We start from the raw sequence: 14,989 nt of genomic DNA, 5'->3' as shown, positions 1-14,989 counted from the left end.
TCAACAAAATTTTGTCCTCTCGAGTTTTGGAATTGCTAAATAGATATTTTGGAATTTTTGTAATGTTTATTGATTTACACATCCTTAATTCCACTTCTGTAGTTTAGTAAGTGAGGTTTTCTATTTTTATAATGCAAAGCGATGGCCTCCGGATTTATTTTTAACAAGAGGGTTGATTCTCTGGAGGCTTCTTATTGTATTATGTCTTTTTCTTAGATGGTAATTAAAATGAAATTTTTATTGTAGACACTTAAAACATGATTAGAAGTTGGTTGAGATGGTAATTGTGTCATGTTATAATAGCAAGAGGTCATGGGTTCAAATCTTGTTGCAAGCTAATTTTACTTTTGTTAATCGACATGACTTATGTACATATTGGACAATTTTAATGGAGTAACAGAGGTGACACGTGACATGTATACATTGTCACACACGCCTTTTAAATCACATCTACATAGTTCATTATATTCTTGATTTACCTAAAGTTAGATGTGTCAAGGTGACAATTGTGCTCGTATTGTAACGACTGTGATTTGCCAGGCAAGAAAACGTTACTTGAGCCTGTTCTGAGTAAAGCATGACCAAGTCCAAACCATAGCCCATGTACTTGGTAGATCGGGCCGAGTCATTTTAGCCTACTAATTTTTATTAATTGTGATGGTCTGAATAAACTTTGATAAATATCTATAGAAATGATACATATATTAACTTATTAGAGCATAAAAGAATTTGAATGAATCTGGTGCACAATGTATGAAATATCAAATATCGTATTTTTGTTTAATATAGTCAATTTGGATTCATAATACACCAAATACTTGCTGATTATTAGATATATTGCACAATAAAATAATTTTACTTTAATTACATGATTCATTATGATTATATTATTCTTTGGGCAAAATTTTTGTTCTATTTAGTTAGTTTTCCATCACAATTTTAATTTACTTCCGCTCACTTCAGCCTAACATTTCTCAGTTAAACTCACAACTCATCTCACTTCTCCATCTGCTGTCATCTAAGATATTAAGCCATATAACTCATGATTCATAATACAATAACTCGTTCAATTATCAACTCAAGGAAGCATCTAAGGCTTCTTATTACACATAATCAAACTAAACCATGCTAAATCATGCCTTTAGTTTATATACATGACCAAACAAGATGTTCGACCAAAAAACTCAATTGCATGAAGTAAGTTGTTGGTTTTTAAGGGTTACCAATGATTGGTATGCCAATAATTGAGATATCAAGTCCATTACTAGATCCGCCATCCAAACTACCCTGGATGGTGGCACTATATCCGCGATCATGGAACCTAGACCAAAGCATCACCCCTCCAAACTTAGGGGAATCTCTAATATTTGGCAAAACATCAGATATAAGTACATCAGGTGGAATATACCCACTGCTAGCAGCAGCTGGTGCAGCGGGTAATCCGAGGAAGATTTGGCCAGCATCAACTCTACTCCATGTGTTCCAAGACCTTATGAGGTTGTTGGCATTGCCATTGGCATATTGACAGGCCCTATTGTTGTAGAATTGCACCCAAACATAGTCGAAAAGACCGGTGTTTATAGCGTTACTAAGAAGTGCATCAGGAAAAGGACATTGTGGTGCTGCTGATAAGTAGACCTTTCTTAGAATTGTGCTGCGCCTGTTGAGTGCCCTTGCTAAGGCATCCCAGTTCCGTCGTGAGCCAAGTTCAATGTTGAAGTCTATGCCATCGAGCACTGCGTTCCCAAATGGGCGTGCGTTTGAGGATCCACCAAGGAAGTTGTTCCAAAGGTAGTTTGCTACCTGTTGAGTATGATAACAAGGAACAACACAGTTAATAGTTTAGGAGAAGTTTAGTGACGCAGTCGGAATCAATGGAGAAAAGCAAGCGCAATTCTCGAATCAAGAACACCCAGATTTACAAGCGATAAATCTGTAAAACTCCGGAATCCACCAGAAAAGAGTGTAAACTTTGTGATATTATTAAAAGTCAAAAAATGCCTCCAAACATTGACCTAATAATGTTTAAATACGTTAAGCAAAACCCTAAAACATAATTAAGGAAATAATTAAAAAGCTGATTTCGGGCCTTAAACGGACCCGGATGGCCTAAAAAGCCTATACATCACAGCGTAGCGGTGTGTTTGACTCGTTGGGTCGTTCCGCTTCCAAAAAGGTATCACAATAGTCAATCGGACTCCCGCAAAATCAGTTTAGGCTTTTTGTCGCAAATTCTTTTCAAACTTTTCCGCCAATCTACCTACGTTATTTAGTGATAGATTTGTAAGAGTTGTATATAGGACTTGGGTTCCAAACTTGCTTTTTCATAGTATCAAAAGCATACCCTTGATTTCTTACATACTATATACGTTGTGTTTTCTTTACCTTCAAACACATTAATTTTCAGGAAAGGTAAGTTTGGGTATGTAAGTTCAGTTTGGTTCATCCAGTTTAGCAAAATTCAAGTAAAGGTAAGTCTTGCAGTTTATGTAGACTACAAGTATTAGAAAGATATGCATGAAAAAGAAATAACAGATTGTGACCTGTTGTGCATCAGAACGCGAAGAAAGTGAGTATGTACCAATTCCACCACCCAAAGAGAGAAGCACTCTGATTCCCTGAAGTTGGCAGGTTGTAATATCATTCCCTATTCTACTGCAACTTCCAGCAATACTTGGGTTGCAGTGGCCAGCTAAGTTTAGCCGAGGAACTCGGCCATTGCCAAATACATTAAGGAAAGCAATGTTAATAAACTCGTAGTTCCCGGTGGCGCAGGCGGCGGCTAAGCTGCCTTCACCACCGTTCTGCCCCCAATATATAGCAATCCCAGCACCATGGCAGTGATTCATGAATTGGGATGCTAAGATGAATAATGTAAGTGTGAAGATAGACATCTTTGTATCTTTTTATTAAGGATGTTTGTTTAGTGATGCACATTACTCCAACATTTGAAAGCTTTTTATAGGCACAATTACACAAATGCACAAAAAGTTTGGTCCAACTACCCTTAAAAGAAATGGATTAGAATGTATATGTTCTGCATCACTAGACGTGATTTTGATTATAAATTAGTGGAAGTTAATTAGGTAGAGCCTAGAGATATACTCTATGTATAAGTACTAGTAATTAGTTTGATGATATGGATTGCTAGTTGTAAATTGTAATTTTCTTTTGTAATAATCGATTTCCTATTATGTTTATTGATTAGAATGTCATTGAATTTGTATACGTCACATTGTAATATAATCCTCTCACAACATTAGAAGGATGCATGAGTAATTGGTTGCACCACGTCGTCGATTAACAAGGTTTTGACACATAAACTGGTCTGACCTAGCCAATATTGAAATCGAGCTGACTTGAATAGGCTTCGCCGAACATAAATTCAAATGACCTTTCGGACTCAACCACCCCAAAAACCAACCTATTTTTCATCTATAGTTTGACACTAATAAGTACTAACCATTCACATGAAGGGATGAAACAAGATTTATCTATGTCAGGAGGCTGACCTAGGTTAACTTGCTGTAATTAAAGATCAATTTTTTTTTTTTCTCAAGGTAATTTAGAGCGCCCAACCTTTCTAGTAGAGCCAAAATAGGTAGACGACATTTTATTATATAATTGTACTTGATTTTGACATGTAAAAATTATAATATGGGTGGATGACATACTTATTAAATTAGATAAATGAAGACGTTTGACCTTAATAATGCATCATCATAGTATTCCAATGCTACGGCACAATCTGAAATCTTATCTTAATAAAATTATTGACGTACATAATTTATTTTATCCCAAGTACATTCTAATAAACAATTTCTTAATCCATTCAAAACATTTTTAAAAATTAAGATTCCTAAATTAACAAGTAGATGAGGCTGCCGTGTTGTTATGACTCGTTTGGTTATCATTGGAACTTAATTCTCATGAGAAGTCTTATTTTCTGGGAAGTAAATTTCCTTGTCTATTTCCTAAGAGTGGTTTTGGGTGTTTGGTTGAGCATAGGAATTTGTAATTAACTTAGGAATTTCTAATCATCACGGAGGGTTGGTAATTAATTTCCTATATACTTCATAGGAATTTCCATTTCCTTGGAAATTTTATTTCCCATGAATTTCCTATTACAACTATCCTATTTTATACTTCTTAGGAAATTCAAATTTCAGAGGAATTTGACATGAACCAAACGACCTCTAATTTAAGGGCCACCAGGTGCCTTTAATTTCAATCACCAATCGCGCATAGACAAGATTTCCCCAATTTACTTTTCAAAGAGCTTAAGAAAATCCAGGTGGCCATACAATTCATCAACCTTTTGAAGAACTACTGGTCTCTTTGGTAGGTTATGATAATAATTATCATGATTAATAAATCTATAAGTAATTCTTTGGTATAGTATCGTCTTGATCTTTATGGTAATATCTATACGTCTTGACGGTCTTGTCATAGAAATGGATTCGTTCAAGAGGGCTCCAAAAGACGTTGATAGTAAATAAGAGGATAGGTTGCGGAGAAAAACAAAAAGAGATCGTATCCACATACAAGACAGCGGGAAAGCTACTCTTTTAACGTCGAGTGACTTTGTAACCTTTGTGTAACATACTATAAACATAAGTTATTTGGTTAAAATTTAGCCAATTAAAAGTTATGTATATTGATCAGAACGAAAAAATAGTAAAAATTGACCTTTACACTATTCATAATTTAGGAGAATCGATGCAAAAAAATTCAGAAGCTTGATTACATGATTAAGGCATCAGGTGGGATATACCCACTGTTAGCATACAGCATCTGGAGCAGCACATAAGAAGATTTGGCAAGCATGAGCTCGAGTCCATGTGTTCCAAGACGTTATAAGTTTGTTAGCATTTCCATTAGTATATAGGCAAGGCTGATGGTTGAGGAATTGATCCAAACATAGTCAAAGACACCAGTACTTATGGCTTCAGTTAATGAGCATCAGTGAAAGGGCACTGTGGTGCTGCTGATAAGTAGACCTTCCTCAGTAAGGTACTTCGTCTACTGAATGCCCTTACTAGGACATCGCGATTTTCTTCTAAGCCAAGTCCAATGTCGAAGTCTATGCCATCGAGCACTGCGTTCTCAAAGTGGCGCATGTTTGAGGTTCCATCTAGGGAGTTATCCCAAAGGTAGTCTGCTACCTGAGTGAGGGTAAAACAACAGTAATTAATATACTTATAATTTGGCTCTGTTTGACATCTTTAATGGATAACGGTTATATTCCATCAAAAACATTTTTCAAGTAAGATTATCATTTTCCCACTGTTTAATTCTTTAAACAGTTAAAGAAACAAGGAAAACGAAAAGAGATTGAAGGCGAATAGGGAGGAATATGCAACGTTAAGTCCTCAGATAGGAACATGTTTTCCGTTCTTGGAAGAAGGGATAAATTTCCCATCTCTGGAAAAACTATTTCCCATCGTTTACAAACAAAACAAAGAAAAATGAGACTGAATGGACATTGTTTGCATGAAGTAAATTTAACTGTAGGATAGAATTGATTTCAATAATGAAAGAATAGTGATAAATAAACTACCTGTTCTGCATCAGCTGGCGAAGAAATAGAGTAGTTATCAATAGCCCCCCACACAAAGAGAGGAGCTGACTCTGGCAGGCTGCAATACCATTACCTATGCTTCTAGAACTTCCACGGATGCTTAGGTTGCAGTGGCTGCCATTGCCAAATACATTTAGAAAACCTTCCTGTATAAATCAAGATCGAGAAATTGAAGAAATGGCCCAGGAATATTCAGCCTTGCTGTAATAATTTCCAGTGAATAATATTATAGGTTGAGCACATTTCTATATGTCGTCACCAATAATCACCACAAGAACAAACGCCATTCTTGAAGGTGTGAAACCTATTGGTATCTCTAACAAGTATCTCCCTCTTAGTGATCTTGGATATGAGCTTGATTGCAATATGACAATCTCCACATATACGAAGATTCTTAGTAATTCTAATAGTTGTTGGTGGTCTCGTATTTATAAGGGCAAATATTATAGCCAACTTTTCACTGTGTACTCTAAGATGGCCTTCTTTATCCTCCTCCTCTACATCATGAAGAGCAAAATCTGTCTCAGGAACATAACCTTCCTCCTTCATTTTCCCCACTAACACATCCAACTTATCATAAATCTCTTTAGACTGTGGATGTGATCTGTCCCCTGCGAGGAATGTATAAACCTGACCTTCGTGCTCCACGTTACTAATGCCTGGTGTTTTGTTCATGCCTTTGTTCTTCATTAATGATCTGATTGTGCTAACTTCCTTCCATTTTCCAGCTTTAGCATAAATGTTAGACAGCAAAACATAAAATCCAGCCTGCTCAGGAACCATATGGAAAAGATGGTCAGCAGCAATCAGCCCAATACTCATATTAGAATGGACACGACAAGCACCTAACAGAGCTCCCCATACTCTTTCATTTGGCTCAATCGGCATCTCCTTGATGAAAGAGAGAGCCTCATTCACTTTCCCTGAGCGACCTAAGAGATCAACCATGCAACAATAATGTTCTACTCTTGGAGTAATATTGTACTCTTCAGTCATTAATTTATAGTAACTCTGTCCTTCTTCCAACATCCCTGAATGGCTGCAAGCTGACATGGCAGCAACAAACGCAATGGAATCAGGAGTTAAGCACTCCTTTCTCATTTGAGAGAAAAGGACAACAGCTTCTTGACCTTGTCCGCTCACACCATAAGCAGAAATCATAGAAGTCCAAGAAACAACATCACGTATCATCATAGTATCAAAAACTTCCCTTGCTTCCCTTAGGCAACCGCACTTGGAATACATGTTGATTAATGCATTCTCCACGGACAAATTTGGAAGAAGTTTTTTTCTTTGAACAGATTTATGAATCTTCATTCCTAGTGAGAATGCAGAAAGATCTCCACACGCAGGTAGAATACTCGTAAAGGTGACCCCATCTGGCTCAATCCCACTAGCTTCCATTTGAGAATAAAGATCAATGGCTTCTGCAGCCATGGAGTTCTTCACATACACCGCTATCATTACATTCCAAGATACCAAACTCTTCTTAGCCATCTTTTCAAACATTTCTTCAACAAATACAACATTGTCAGAAGAAGTATTACTAACTGCTGGAAGTAAACTTGCCATAGTTCCAGCATCAGCATTCAACTTCATCAACTCCATTTCTCTACATACGTTCAGGGCGTCGTCAAAATGCCCTCTTTGCACATACCCAGCAACCATAGAGTTCCAGGAAACAACATCTCGAACAGGCATTTCATTAACAACTTTTCTAGCATCCATCAAACAACCACACTTCCCATACATAGCAATCAAACCATTCCCAACAAACAAATTCAAGTTAAGCCCAACTCTATACACAGCAGCATGAATCTGCAGACCAACCCACAAATTCTCTGACCCAGAACAAGCTTTCAAAGCGCACGGGTATGTATAATGATCAGGTCTAACCGCAAGTCTAGACATACTCTTGAACACCCAAAGAGCATCTTGGTACTGTTGATGGGTCACATAGCTCCTGATCATAACATTGAAAAAAATAACATTTCTCTCAGGACTTTCATCGAACAGATAGCGGGCAATACCCAATAAACCAAAACCAGCATAAGCCCTAATCAACTTGAGTCGAATATGAGGGCTTGAATGAAGATCTTGGTGGGTTAATATTTTTGCATGAAGTTTTTTCAGGGTTTTAGGATCTGGGCATGAATTTAAAATGTTGTTACACAATTCCTCTCTGATGATTACATTTTGGCGGGTAAATGTAGTTGAGATATGGGATTCTAGTTCAATGACCGTTGATAAGTTGCGGGACGAAAAATAACGCCCAATATTCATAAAGTACAATTTTTTTTTTTTTACGGGAGTATAATGTTACTGCTAAAGTGAATTGAAGTTGAGCACTGGTCTAAATGTAATATGCAGAAAGAGTCTCTTTAGCACCAAAAAAAAAATGCAGAAAGAGTGGTGCACGAATGGAGCAGATTTAATGTGGTGCTGGAATCAACAAGAGTTGGCTCAAGTGATAAGCGGTTTGTGGAGAGTTTCGTGTTCGAGTCTAACCGTATGCAGAAACTCTCATTGGAGACTCACTTACAATATAGAGGTTATGTACTTGTGCTCATCGTTTATCTATTCATGGACTCGGAAAATGTAAGTTGTGTTGGATGATTTTTAAGTGATTGTATTTGATTACCTATGAAAACTTAATGCTTCAGAATGATTATGAAGTTGAGATGTATCTTTTAGTTTAAAATTATTATGAATCAGTCAATTATCTATAATAATATTTAATATGATCACCTAAGAATTGTCGGTGTAGACAAATAAAGGATATGTAATTGTGCATGTATGATGAGGAGAGAACAAGGGATAAACTACGTGCCACATAACTACATAAGGTATATATTGCATTTAGTTCAAAACATCGAAATATGAGAAGTGTTACACTTTATCTAAGAACAACAGAAGTTTATTTGTATGGAGCTTTCATCTTCGTCATAAAATAACTATATGTATTTGCAACTCTCCCGCTGAACTGATACACTGAATTTGTTAAAAAATTTGCCTATAATCTAGATAACAAGAGCAATTGTATTTTATCACAAACAAATTACAAGGTTCCTAGCACCTTAACTGCTAAAAACACCTAATGATACATTTACTTATAAATATACTTTACAAGTCTATCGTATTAGATTTTGTGTACAAATTAAGGTAGTCCAACAAGAGGATCCTGTTGTATTGCTTCCGGGCAAAGCTTCTGTTATACATAGTTACATGTTTCATGTCTAAGTCAGCTAGTGTAGACAAGCCATTGTCCGAGACCAACATACCTCGGGAATCATAGCCCCCAATCATGATGCCAGGATTCATCCTGAAACAAAGCCCTGTGAACGGAATTGCTTGAACTGCCCCCTTGATCCCTACCTTCATCACCAACACTACCATCTGAAGGGAATAAGCACTTTTTTGCCCCACTTGTTGGGGTTTCGCATACCATATCATAGCTTTCTCTATGTCGGCCCTTCCTCTTAGACCTACGAGATGAGTCTGATTTTGACCTAGATAATTTTGGAGGTTTAGGGGCCCACACTCTCTGCAATTCTGGCATGGCTCTTCTTGAAAAAGATGAAAACCTCGAAGCTCTAGCTCTCCTCTCTTGAGCTTCAATTAGTTTGCGTTCATGATCGGTGCTACCAGAGTGAATTGAATCATCAGTAGAATTGGGTTCACTTCCTCTATCATTATCCCCTACTTTCCATGATTGACTGCTGTCTTCACTGTTGAGAAGTAGGTTGGGGGATTCATCATCACCATCATCAAACAATAAGAGATCCATATGATCATATATCTTATGGACAACATCTCCCAGCTTTTGCGAGTACCTGGACATTGCCCACAAATAGTAACATAAGATAAAAGTATGCTGATCAAAACAGCTTTTTACACCAAAAGTCCAAAATAAACCAGACATCAACTAATATTGAACATATCTCTATTCTATATGGGAAGAGGGGTAGGACACCAAAATATTAGAAACCCCATTTTACCCTCATTACATCTCTATTCTAACTGCTTACTTTAATTTAAAAATAAAAAGGAAACTACCTAATTAATTTAAAAAATAAAAAAAAGACATTACAAAAAGAAAACCATCAACAATTCAAATATCCCTAATCTATTAAATATAATTAACAATTAATTTAATTTTCTACATTCCTAAAAAAAATTCTATGTATTTTCGCACGCATCGCATGCATATAAAAACTAGTGAGTAAGAAGTCAAAGGGTCTGGGCACCTCTTAACTAGAAAGTAGTTACTCGATAACCTGGTACCTAAAGTAAGAACCAGCAAGTATCTTCAACAACTGATTGCAAAATTCTTGTTCAAAATCATTCCAGTCGTAGTTTGATTCATGGCATAAACAGGAATGAGGTTGCATATCCATTGAGGCTAACATCAAATGGAATACATAAAAAAGGCTACCGCTGGACATGTTCACTAGTGAGCAAGAGAGAAGAATGGGTGCGGGGCCCATACCAAGTGGATTTACCATATTACTCCCCTCTAGTATGTTCACCAGTTAACAGTTCTCTATTTAGCCTCACTGAATACATGTTCATCTAGCAGACAAGGGCGTTTGACACAAAAATGCAACAACAGTCAGACCCTAAACTACATTAGTTAGAGAATTATCAAGCATTCAAAAAGAATAAGCCAGGACATACTTGATTATATACTTTAAGATCAGAAAAGGTTACCCCTAATCTACATCACATAGAGCACATATTGCAGTACAATTTTGTGACAAATGGCAGTACAAAAACACAAAAAGCCCAAGGGCAGAGGAAATAAAACACACTGATCATTATCGAAACCACTGAAAAGAAGAGACAGTGGCCATTCAATCCAGGAAACATTTCGAGTATAATGTCAAGGACAGGGTGAGAAACTTCTTTAGTCAGACACTAACAACAACTTCTGACATCCTAGATCAACAAAATCCACAACCTAGATTGGATAGTGTCTTTCACATTAACTTGGTAGATCCAGATCAACTCATCCATATTCCTGACACTAATAAAGGCTGGTGAAAAGGATGTTTTCAGGAAGAAAAAAAGGCAAAAAGTGAACACTTTCAGGGAAAAGGAAACAGTCAAACCTTATCCAAAGCAATCAGCTGGAAGGCAGACCAAAGAAAAGCTAAAAAAAAATGCAAATTGGAAACTTATGAAGACATCTCCTTGTCTGCCAAGAACCACATCAATGATGCTGCTGATATGGTAAAGCTTTCATCTATGAAATTTGTAAAAGATGGCATTTCCCCTTCATAACATACGAACATAAAATAATCAATATTGTGGTTATACATGCTATAGCATTAGAAGTGCATATACCTGCTTCTGATGGTCCTGCCCACATAATCATTAAGGTTGAAGTCTCCAAAAAATCCATCCTCCATGTTACACTGAATAAACTCTAGAAGACAGCAAATCTGCTTAGCAAATTTGTGCTTAGTAGAATCTCTTATACCAGCCACAATATCTGATTGAAGTATCTCCATACGAAACAAAATCTGCAGCTCGTATCTGGAAGAATCTTAAGGAACTACCCTGAGAACCCAATTAAATGTTCCAACCAAAAAAAAGTGCAATCATCATAAACATATTAACTACCAAGTAATATATGGAAGAAAAGGATACTCTCTAACTCTATCTTCAGAGGACATCTTGGATGATTGTGCATCTGGTGCTTTGGAGTACAGACTACCATCTTTGTGCTTTCCTGCTATGTCTTTTGGATCAATTAGTAACATTTTCACAAGTTCAGCCGCCAGTAGCCCTCCATGACTGTTACCATCTGATTTTTCAAGGGACGCTTGACTTTCTTCTCTGGTATCCGGTCCTAGTTTTACCTTTAACCAATAAATACATGACCGAACAACCCGCTGGGCAAAAGCCACCAAGTCAACTCCTGATGCAATCCCATGTTGGATTCTCTGAGATAAATTACTGAAGAAAGCTTCTGCAGCTTCTTGCAAAGAAACTCCACCTATTTGAAGAGGTTCCTTGACAGCATGTTCTCCAGCCAAAGAAGGAAGTGGCTGTTGACTTTCGTGATCCAAATGGCATAATCTCTCTCTCGTTTTCTCTAGAATTTTAAATGGGTCTGATTTACATGAAATAGATGAAGGACTTCTAGTGACCTGTTTCATCCAACACTTCAAAAACTTCAACTTCTTTGAAGTATCCCATTCCTTGGAGAAGTAAGCTTCTTCAAGTTCCATCTCACAGAGTTCAAAAGATGCTTTGCAGAAAGAGCTCCACGAGAGATCCTTGTATCTGTGAGGATGCTTTCTATGCTTTCTTCTACTCTCATTTCTATTTATCCCACTAACAGAATCCATACTAGTATCAGCACCAACATTTTTATTTCCTGTCCTTGAACTATCCTGTCCGAGGTTTAGTTCATTTCCACCATGTGCTCGACATTGAGAGTCAGAGTTATTTTTCAGAATATAAAGAAAAGCTGAATGAGTACTAAAAGGTCTAAGAACCCCCATCTTTTTGGTGCCATTGGCATTTGACAGATGCAACAATGCCAGGTAATCATTCCTATACAGGAAGCACAACAGTATTTGCCAAAGAGGTGGTGGTTTCCTCTTCATAAACTTGCCTGTTTCTTCCGAAAGCAAGTCAAGAACTCTGTCAGCGAAAAACTTTTCAGATGATTTTTCTTTCTTTTTCTTTGCATCTATTGGAAGCTCATTAACTAAAACAACATCAGAGATCTTTCCATTGATTCTTAATAGTTCGCTGTGTCTACATAGAGCTTTAACATCAATCTTCACAAATCCATCGCCAAAACTCCCCAAAGTTCCGCAAGGTCGTTCAGAAAGTTCTGCTCCTGCTTTTTCACATGCTCCAGCAAGTGAGAGACCGTTAAGCCTCTGCCCACATGACATATTAAGATCAAGCAGTTGGAGATCACAGTATGTGCACTCCATAGGTTTACCACTCACATCCAATATCTCAAGATTCAATTGCCCACTAACATTCTTACATGCATCATTCAATTTACAATAATTTGATGACACCCCAATCATTGGATAAATTAAGCCAAACGAAACAAGAGCGGAACCCAATACAATCGAATTACTAGAACAAAAACCCCAACCTAAACTCTTAAGCCCACATTGAAAAAACCCCACCAACCTACCAATTTCATCAACATTATCGTTTCGTTTATCATTTCCTACGTTATCATCATCATATCTCACATCTACCCAGCTAAAATGGATATCCCTACTAACAAAAACATCTCTCACATTCCCAAAAACCCCCCTAAATTTATCGCAAAAAGTATCACTGTCACTCATCACATCATCAACACCCATAAAATCACGCAAATCCTCTAGAGATTTACAAAGAGGAGAGAACAACACAACCAAATTCGACCTAACATGTCCTAACAAATCATAATCATCAACATCATCACACAAATCCCAACCATAATCATGAATTACCTGCGCAATCGAGCTGGAAACACACGATGCCTTCGAATTCGACCCCGAAATCGAAGATTTAACCATATCACAAACAAAATTAAGGGTCTGCGATAGTGAATCTAGGGTTTCATCGGGACGATTGAAAGATAGTAAATTAGGGTTATACGACGAAATCGGGAGCTTGAGGATAGAAGAAGACGAAAGAAGAGGAGAGAGAGAGGAGAAGAAAAGCTTGAAAGAGGAGAGAGAAAGAGAAAGAGGAGGAAAAGAGAGGAGAATTTTGGCGGAAGTGAGAAGAGAAGTGAGGTAATAATTAGGGTTTTGGAGGTGAAAAAAAGGTTGAAGATCGATTAGAAGAACGATTCTCTGAGTTTTGGAGTAGTTGATTGGATTGATGGCCACCATTTTTGCCGGAAAATCGCCGGCGTTTGATGAGCTCAGCGGATGAAAATTGAAATGGCGGAAATTTGTTGATGAAATTGGGGATTTTGGAGGAGAGAGAAAAAGTGAGGGAAGGGAGGGAAACAAATGTTGAAATTTGAGGGTTTGGGCGGGAAATGTATGAATAATAATATGGGTGTTAGTATGTTACTATGTTTAATTTGTATCAAAAAATATGATTAAAGCCACAAAGAGTTTCTCTCTCTAGGGTTTTTCTAGGGTTTTGAGAATACCAGTCTTGGCTTTCGAGAATTTTACCCTTGAGTTAGGGCTTTGTCTGCCAACATGGCGGACGAACTTGTTACAAAGTGCGCACAACTATGTATTACAGAAGAAGAAGGGGAAGTTATAGCCATGTCAGACGTGGGGACTGATCACTCCACCTCGAATATTGATTTGGCAGTTGTTCGTAAAGTTCTGTCAAACCGACCGTATAACTTTGAAGCTTTTAAAAAAACTATGAATCAAATTTGGATGATATCAAAAAACGCTCTTTTTAGGTCAATTGAAAATGGTCTATTTGTCATACAATTTGCTTGTGCGAGGGATAGGAAGAAGGTACTGGAGGGGAGGCCATGGACCTTTGATCAAAATTTGGTGTTGATGAATACCATAGATGTAGGGATCCAACCCTCTGATATTTGCCTTAACAAAAGTCCGTTTTGGGTGCGATTATATAATCTGCCTATGGACAATCGTTCGGAGCCACATGTGAGGTTGATTGGAGGCAATTTGGGAGAGGTTATGGAGGTGGATTCGACGGGGATAGACTGGGATACATCGGCGAGAGTTAAGATTTTGGTGGATGTCACAAAACCGTTGTGACGAATTCAAAAAATTCGAACGTCAACAGGTAAGGTGGGTATTGTGGAGATTAAATATGAGCGTTTGCCTACGTTTTGTTACACTTGTGGCGTTATGGGGCACATTGAAAGGGACTGTACAACAGTCCTAGCGGAGGATAGTGTCGAGAAAAGGCAATGGGGATCATGGATACGTGCGTCTCCAAGAAAAGGTAGACTGAAAATGCAAGAGGAGACACAAATCTTTCTCCAGCGTAGTCGCAGGTTGCAATTCAGTAGTAATGATATGAGAGGAATACCCAATAAGGAGGCTGCTGGGACCGATGAAACAAGAGAGTATGATGTAGGTGTGGAGAGCATCTCTAACAAATCTGTAGCAATAGACGATTCGCTAAGGCAAGTGGTGAAAATGAAGGGAGCAAGGGTGGTAGTAGAAAATGCAGGGGGGGAGAAAGGAGAAGATGCAGGTGAGGTGGGTGAAAAAGAGAGTGGTGGTAGGGACAAGGCGGAACATATTGAGGAAGGAAACCAACTGGGCCTCGAAGAGTATGTGGAGGAGGAGCTAGAAACGGGGGCAGGAGGGGGTATTATAGAGGCTGTGGGACAAGGAGAGCCAAGGGAAGCTGGAAAAATCGACAGTGGAGGTGGGAACGATCCCAGTAGAGTGGAGGTGATGAAAGGCAAAAGGAGAGGCTGGCGAAGAAGGC

General features: G+C 37.9%; 3 protein-coding genes across 3 annotated transcripts; all 3 read right to left on the bottom strand.

Annotated features, from left to right (window-relative positions):
• Window positions 1–1,101: 1,101 nt before the first annotated feature.
• LOC104888591 (acidic endochitinase) lies at window positions 1,102–2,908 on the bottom strand. Its single transcript, XM_010673614.2, has 2 exons — window positions 2,544–2,908; window positions 1,102–1,803 (listed from the first exon to the last, which is right to left on the bottom strand). The coding sequence occupies exons 1-2, from the start codon at window positions 2,892–2,894 to the stop codon at window positions 1,213–1,215; spliced, it is 942 nt and encodes a 313-aa protein (XP_010671916.2). The 5' UTR covers window positions 2,895–2,908; the 3' UTR covers window positions 1,102–1,212.
• A 1,867-nt stretch (window positions 2,909–4,775) lies between these two features.
• On the bottom strand, window positions 4,776–8,203 carry LOC104888320 (putative pentatricopeptide repeat-containing protein At3g49142). The gene is made up of 2 exons (XM_048640893.2): window positions 5,561–8,203; window positions 4,776–5,165 (listed from the first exon to the last, which is right to left on the bottom strand). The coding sequence occupies exon 1, from the start codon at window positions 7,862–7,864 to the stop codon at window positions 5,837–5,839; it is 2,028 nt and encodes a 675-aa protein (XP_048496850.1). The 5' UTR covers window positions 7,865–8,203; the 3' UTR covers window positions 4,776–5,165; window positions 5,561–5,836.
• A 317-nt stretch (window positions 8,204–8,520) lies between these two features.
• Window positions 8,521–13,621, bottom strand: LOC104888319 (hypothetical protein). The gene is made up of 3 exons (XM_010673255.4): window positions 11,234–13,621; window positions 10,928–11,119; window positions 8,521–9,414 (listed from the first exon to the last, which is right to left on the bottom strand). The coding sequence occupies exons 1-3, from the start codon at window positions 13,441–13,443 to the stop codon at window positions 8,871–8,873; spliced, it is 2,946 nt and encodes a 981-aa protein (XP_010671557.2). The 5' UTR covers window positions 13,444–13,621; the 3' UTR covers window positions 8,521–8,870.
• Between the last annotated feature and the right edge of the window lie 1,368 nt (window positions 13,622–14,989).

The sequence above is a fragment of the Beta vulgaris genome, chromosome 3 (assembly GCF_026745355.1).
Source record: "Beta vulgaris subsp. vulgaris cultivar EL10 chromosome 3, EL10.2, whole genome shotgun sequence".
Taxonomy (NCBI): Eukaryota; Viridiplantae; Streptophyta; class Magnoliopsida; order Caryophyllales; family Amaranthaceae; genus Beta; species Beta vulgaris.
Note: the sequence above shows the minus strand (reverse complement) of the source record. Positions and strands in the feature narration are given on the sequence as shown.

What these genes read in the sequence shown, in the direction of transcription:
- LOC104888591 (XM_010673614.2), bottom strand. Translation starts at nt 2,894, where the DNA reads ATGTCTATCTTCACACTTACATTATTCATCTTAGCATCCCAATTCATG. An exon ending in CGCGTTCTGATGCACAACAG is followed by an intron (nt 1,804 to 2,543) that starts GTCACAATCTGT and finishes CATACTCAACAG; the next exon opens with GTAGCAAACTACCTTTGGAA.
- LOC104888320 (XM_048640893.2), bottom strand. Translation starts at nt 7,864, where the DNA reads ATGAATATTGGGCGTTATTTTTCGTCCCGCAACTTATCAACGGTCATT.
- LOC104888319 (XM_010673255.4), bottom strand. Translation starts at nt 13,443, where the DNA reads ATGGTGGCCATCAATCCAATCAACTACTCCAAAACTCAGAGAATCGTT. An exon ending in TCTGAAGATAGAGTTAGAGA is followed by an intron (nt 11,120 to 11,233) that starts GTATCCTTTTCT and finishes AGATTCTTCCAG; the next exon opens with ATACGAGCTGCAGATTTTGT. An exon ending in GGCAGGACCATCAGAAGCAG is followed by an intron (nt 9,415 to 10,927) that starts GTATATGCACTT and finishes GGCAATGTCCAG; the next exon opens with GTACTCGCAAAAGCTGGGAG.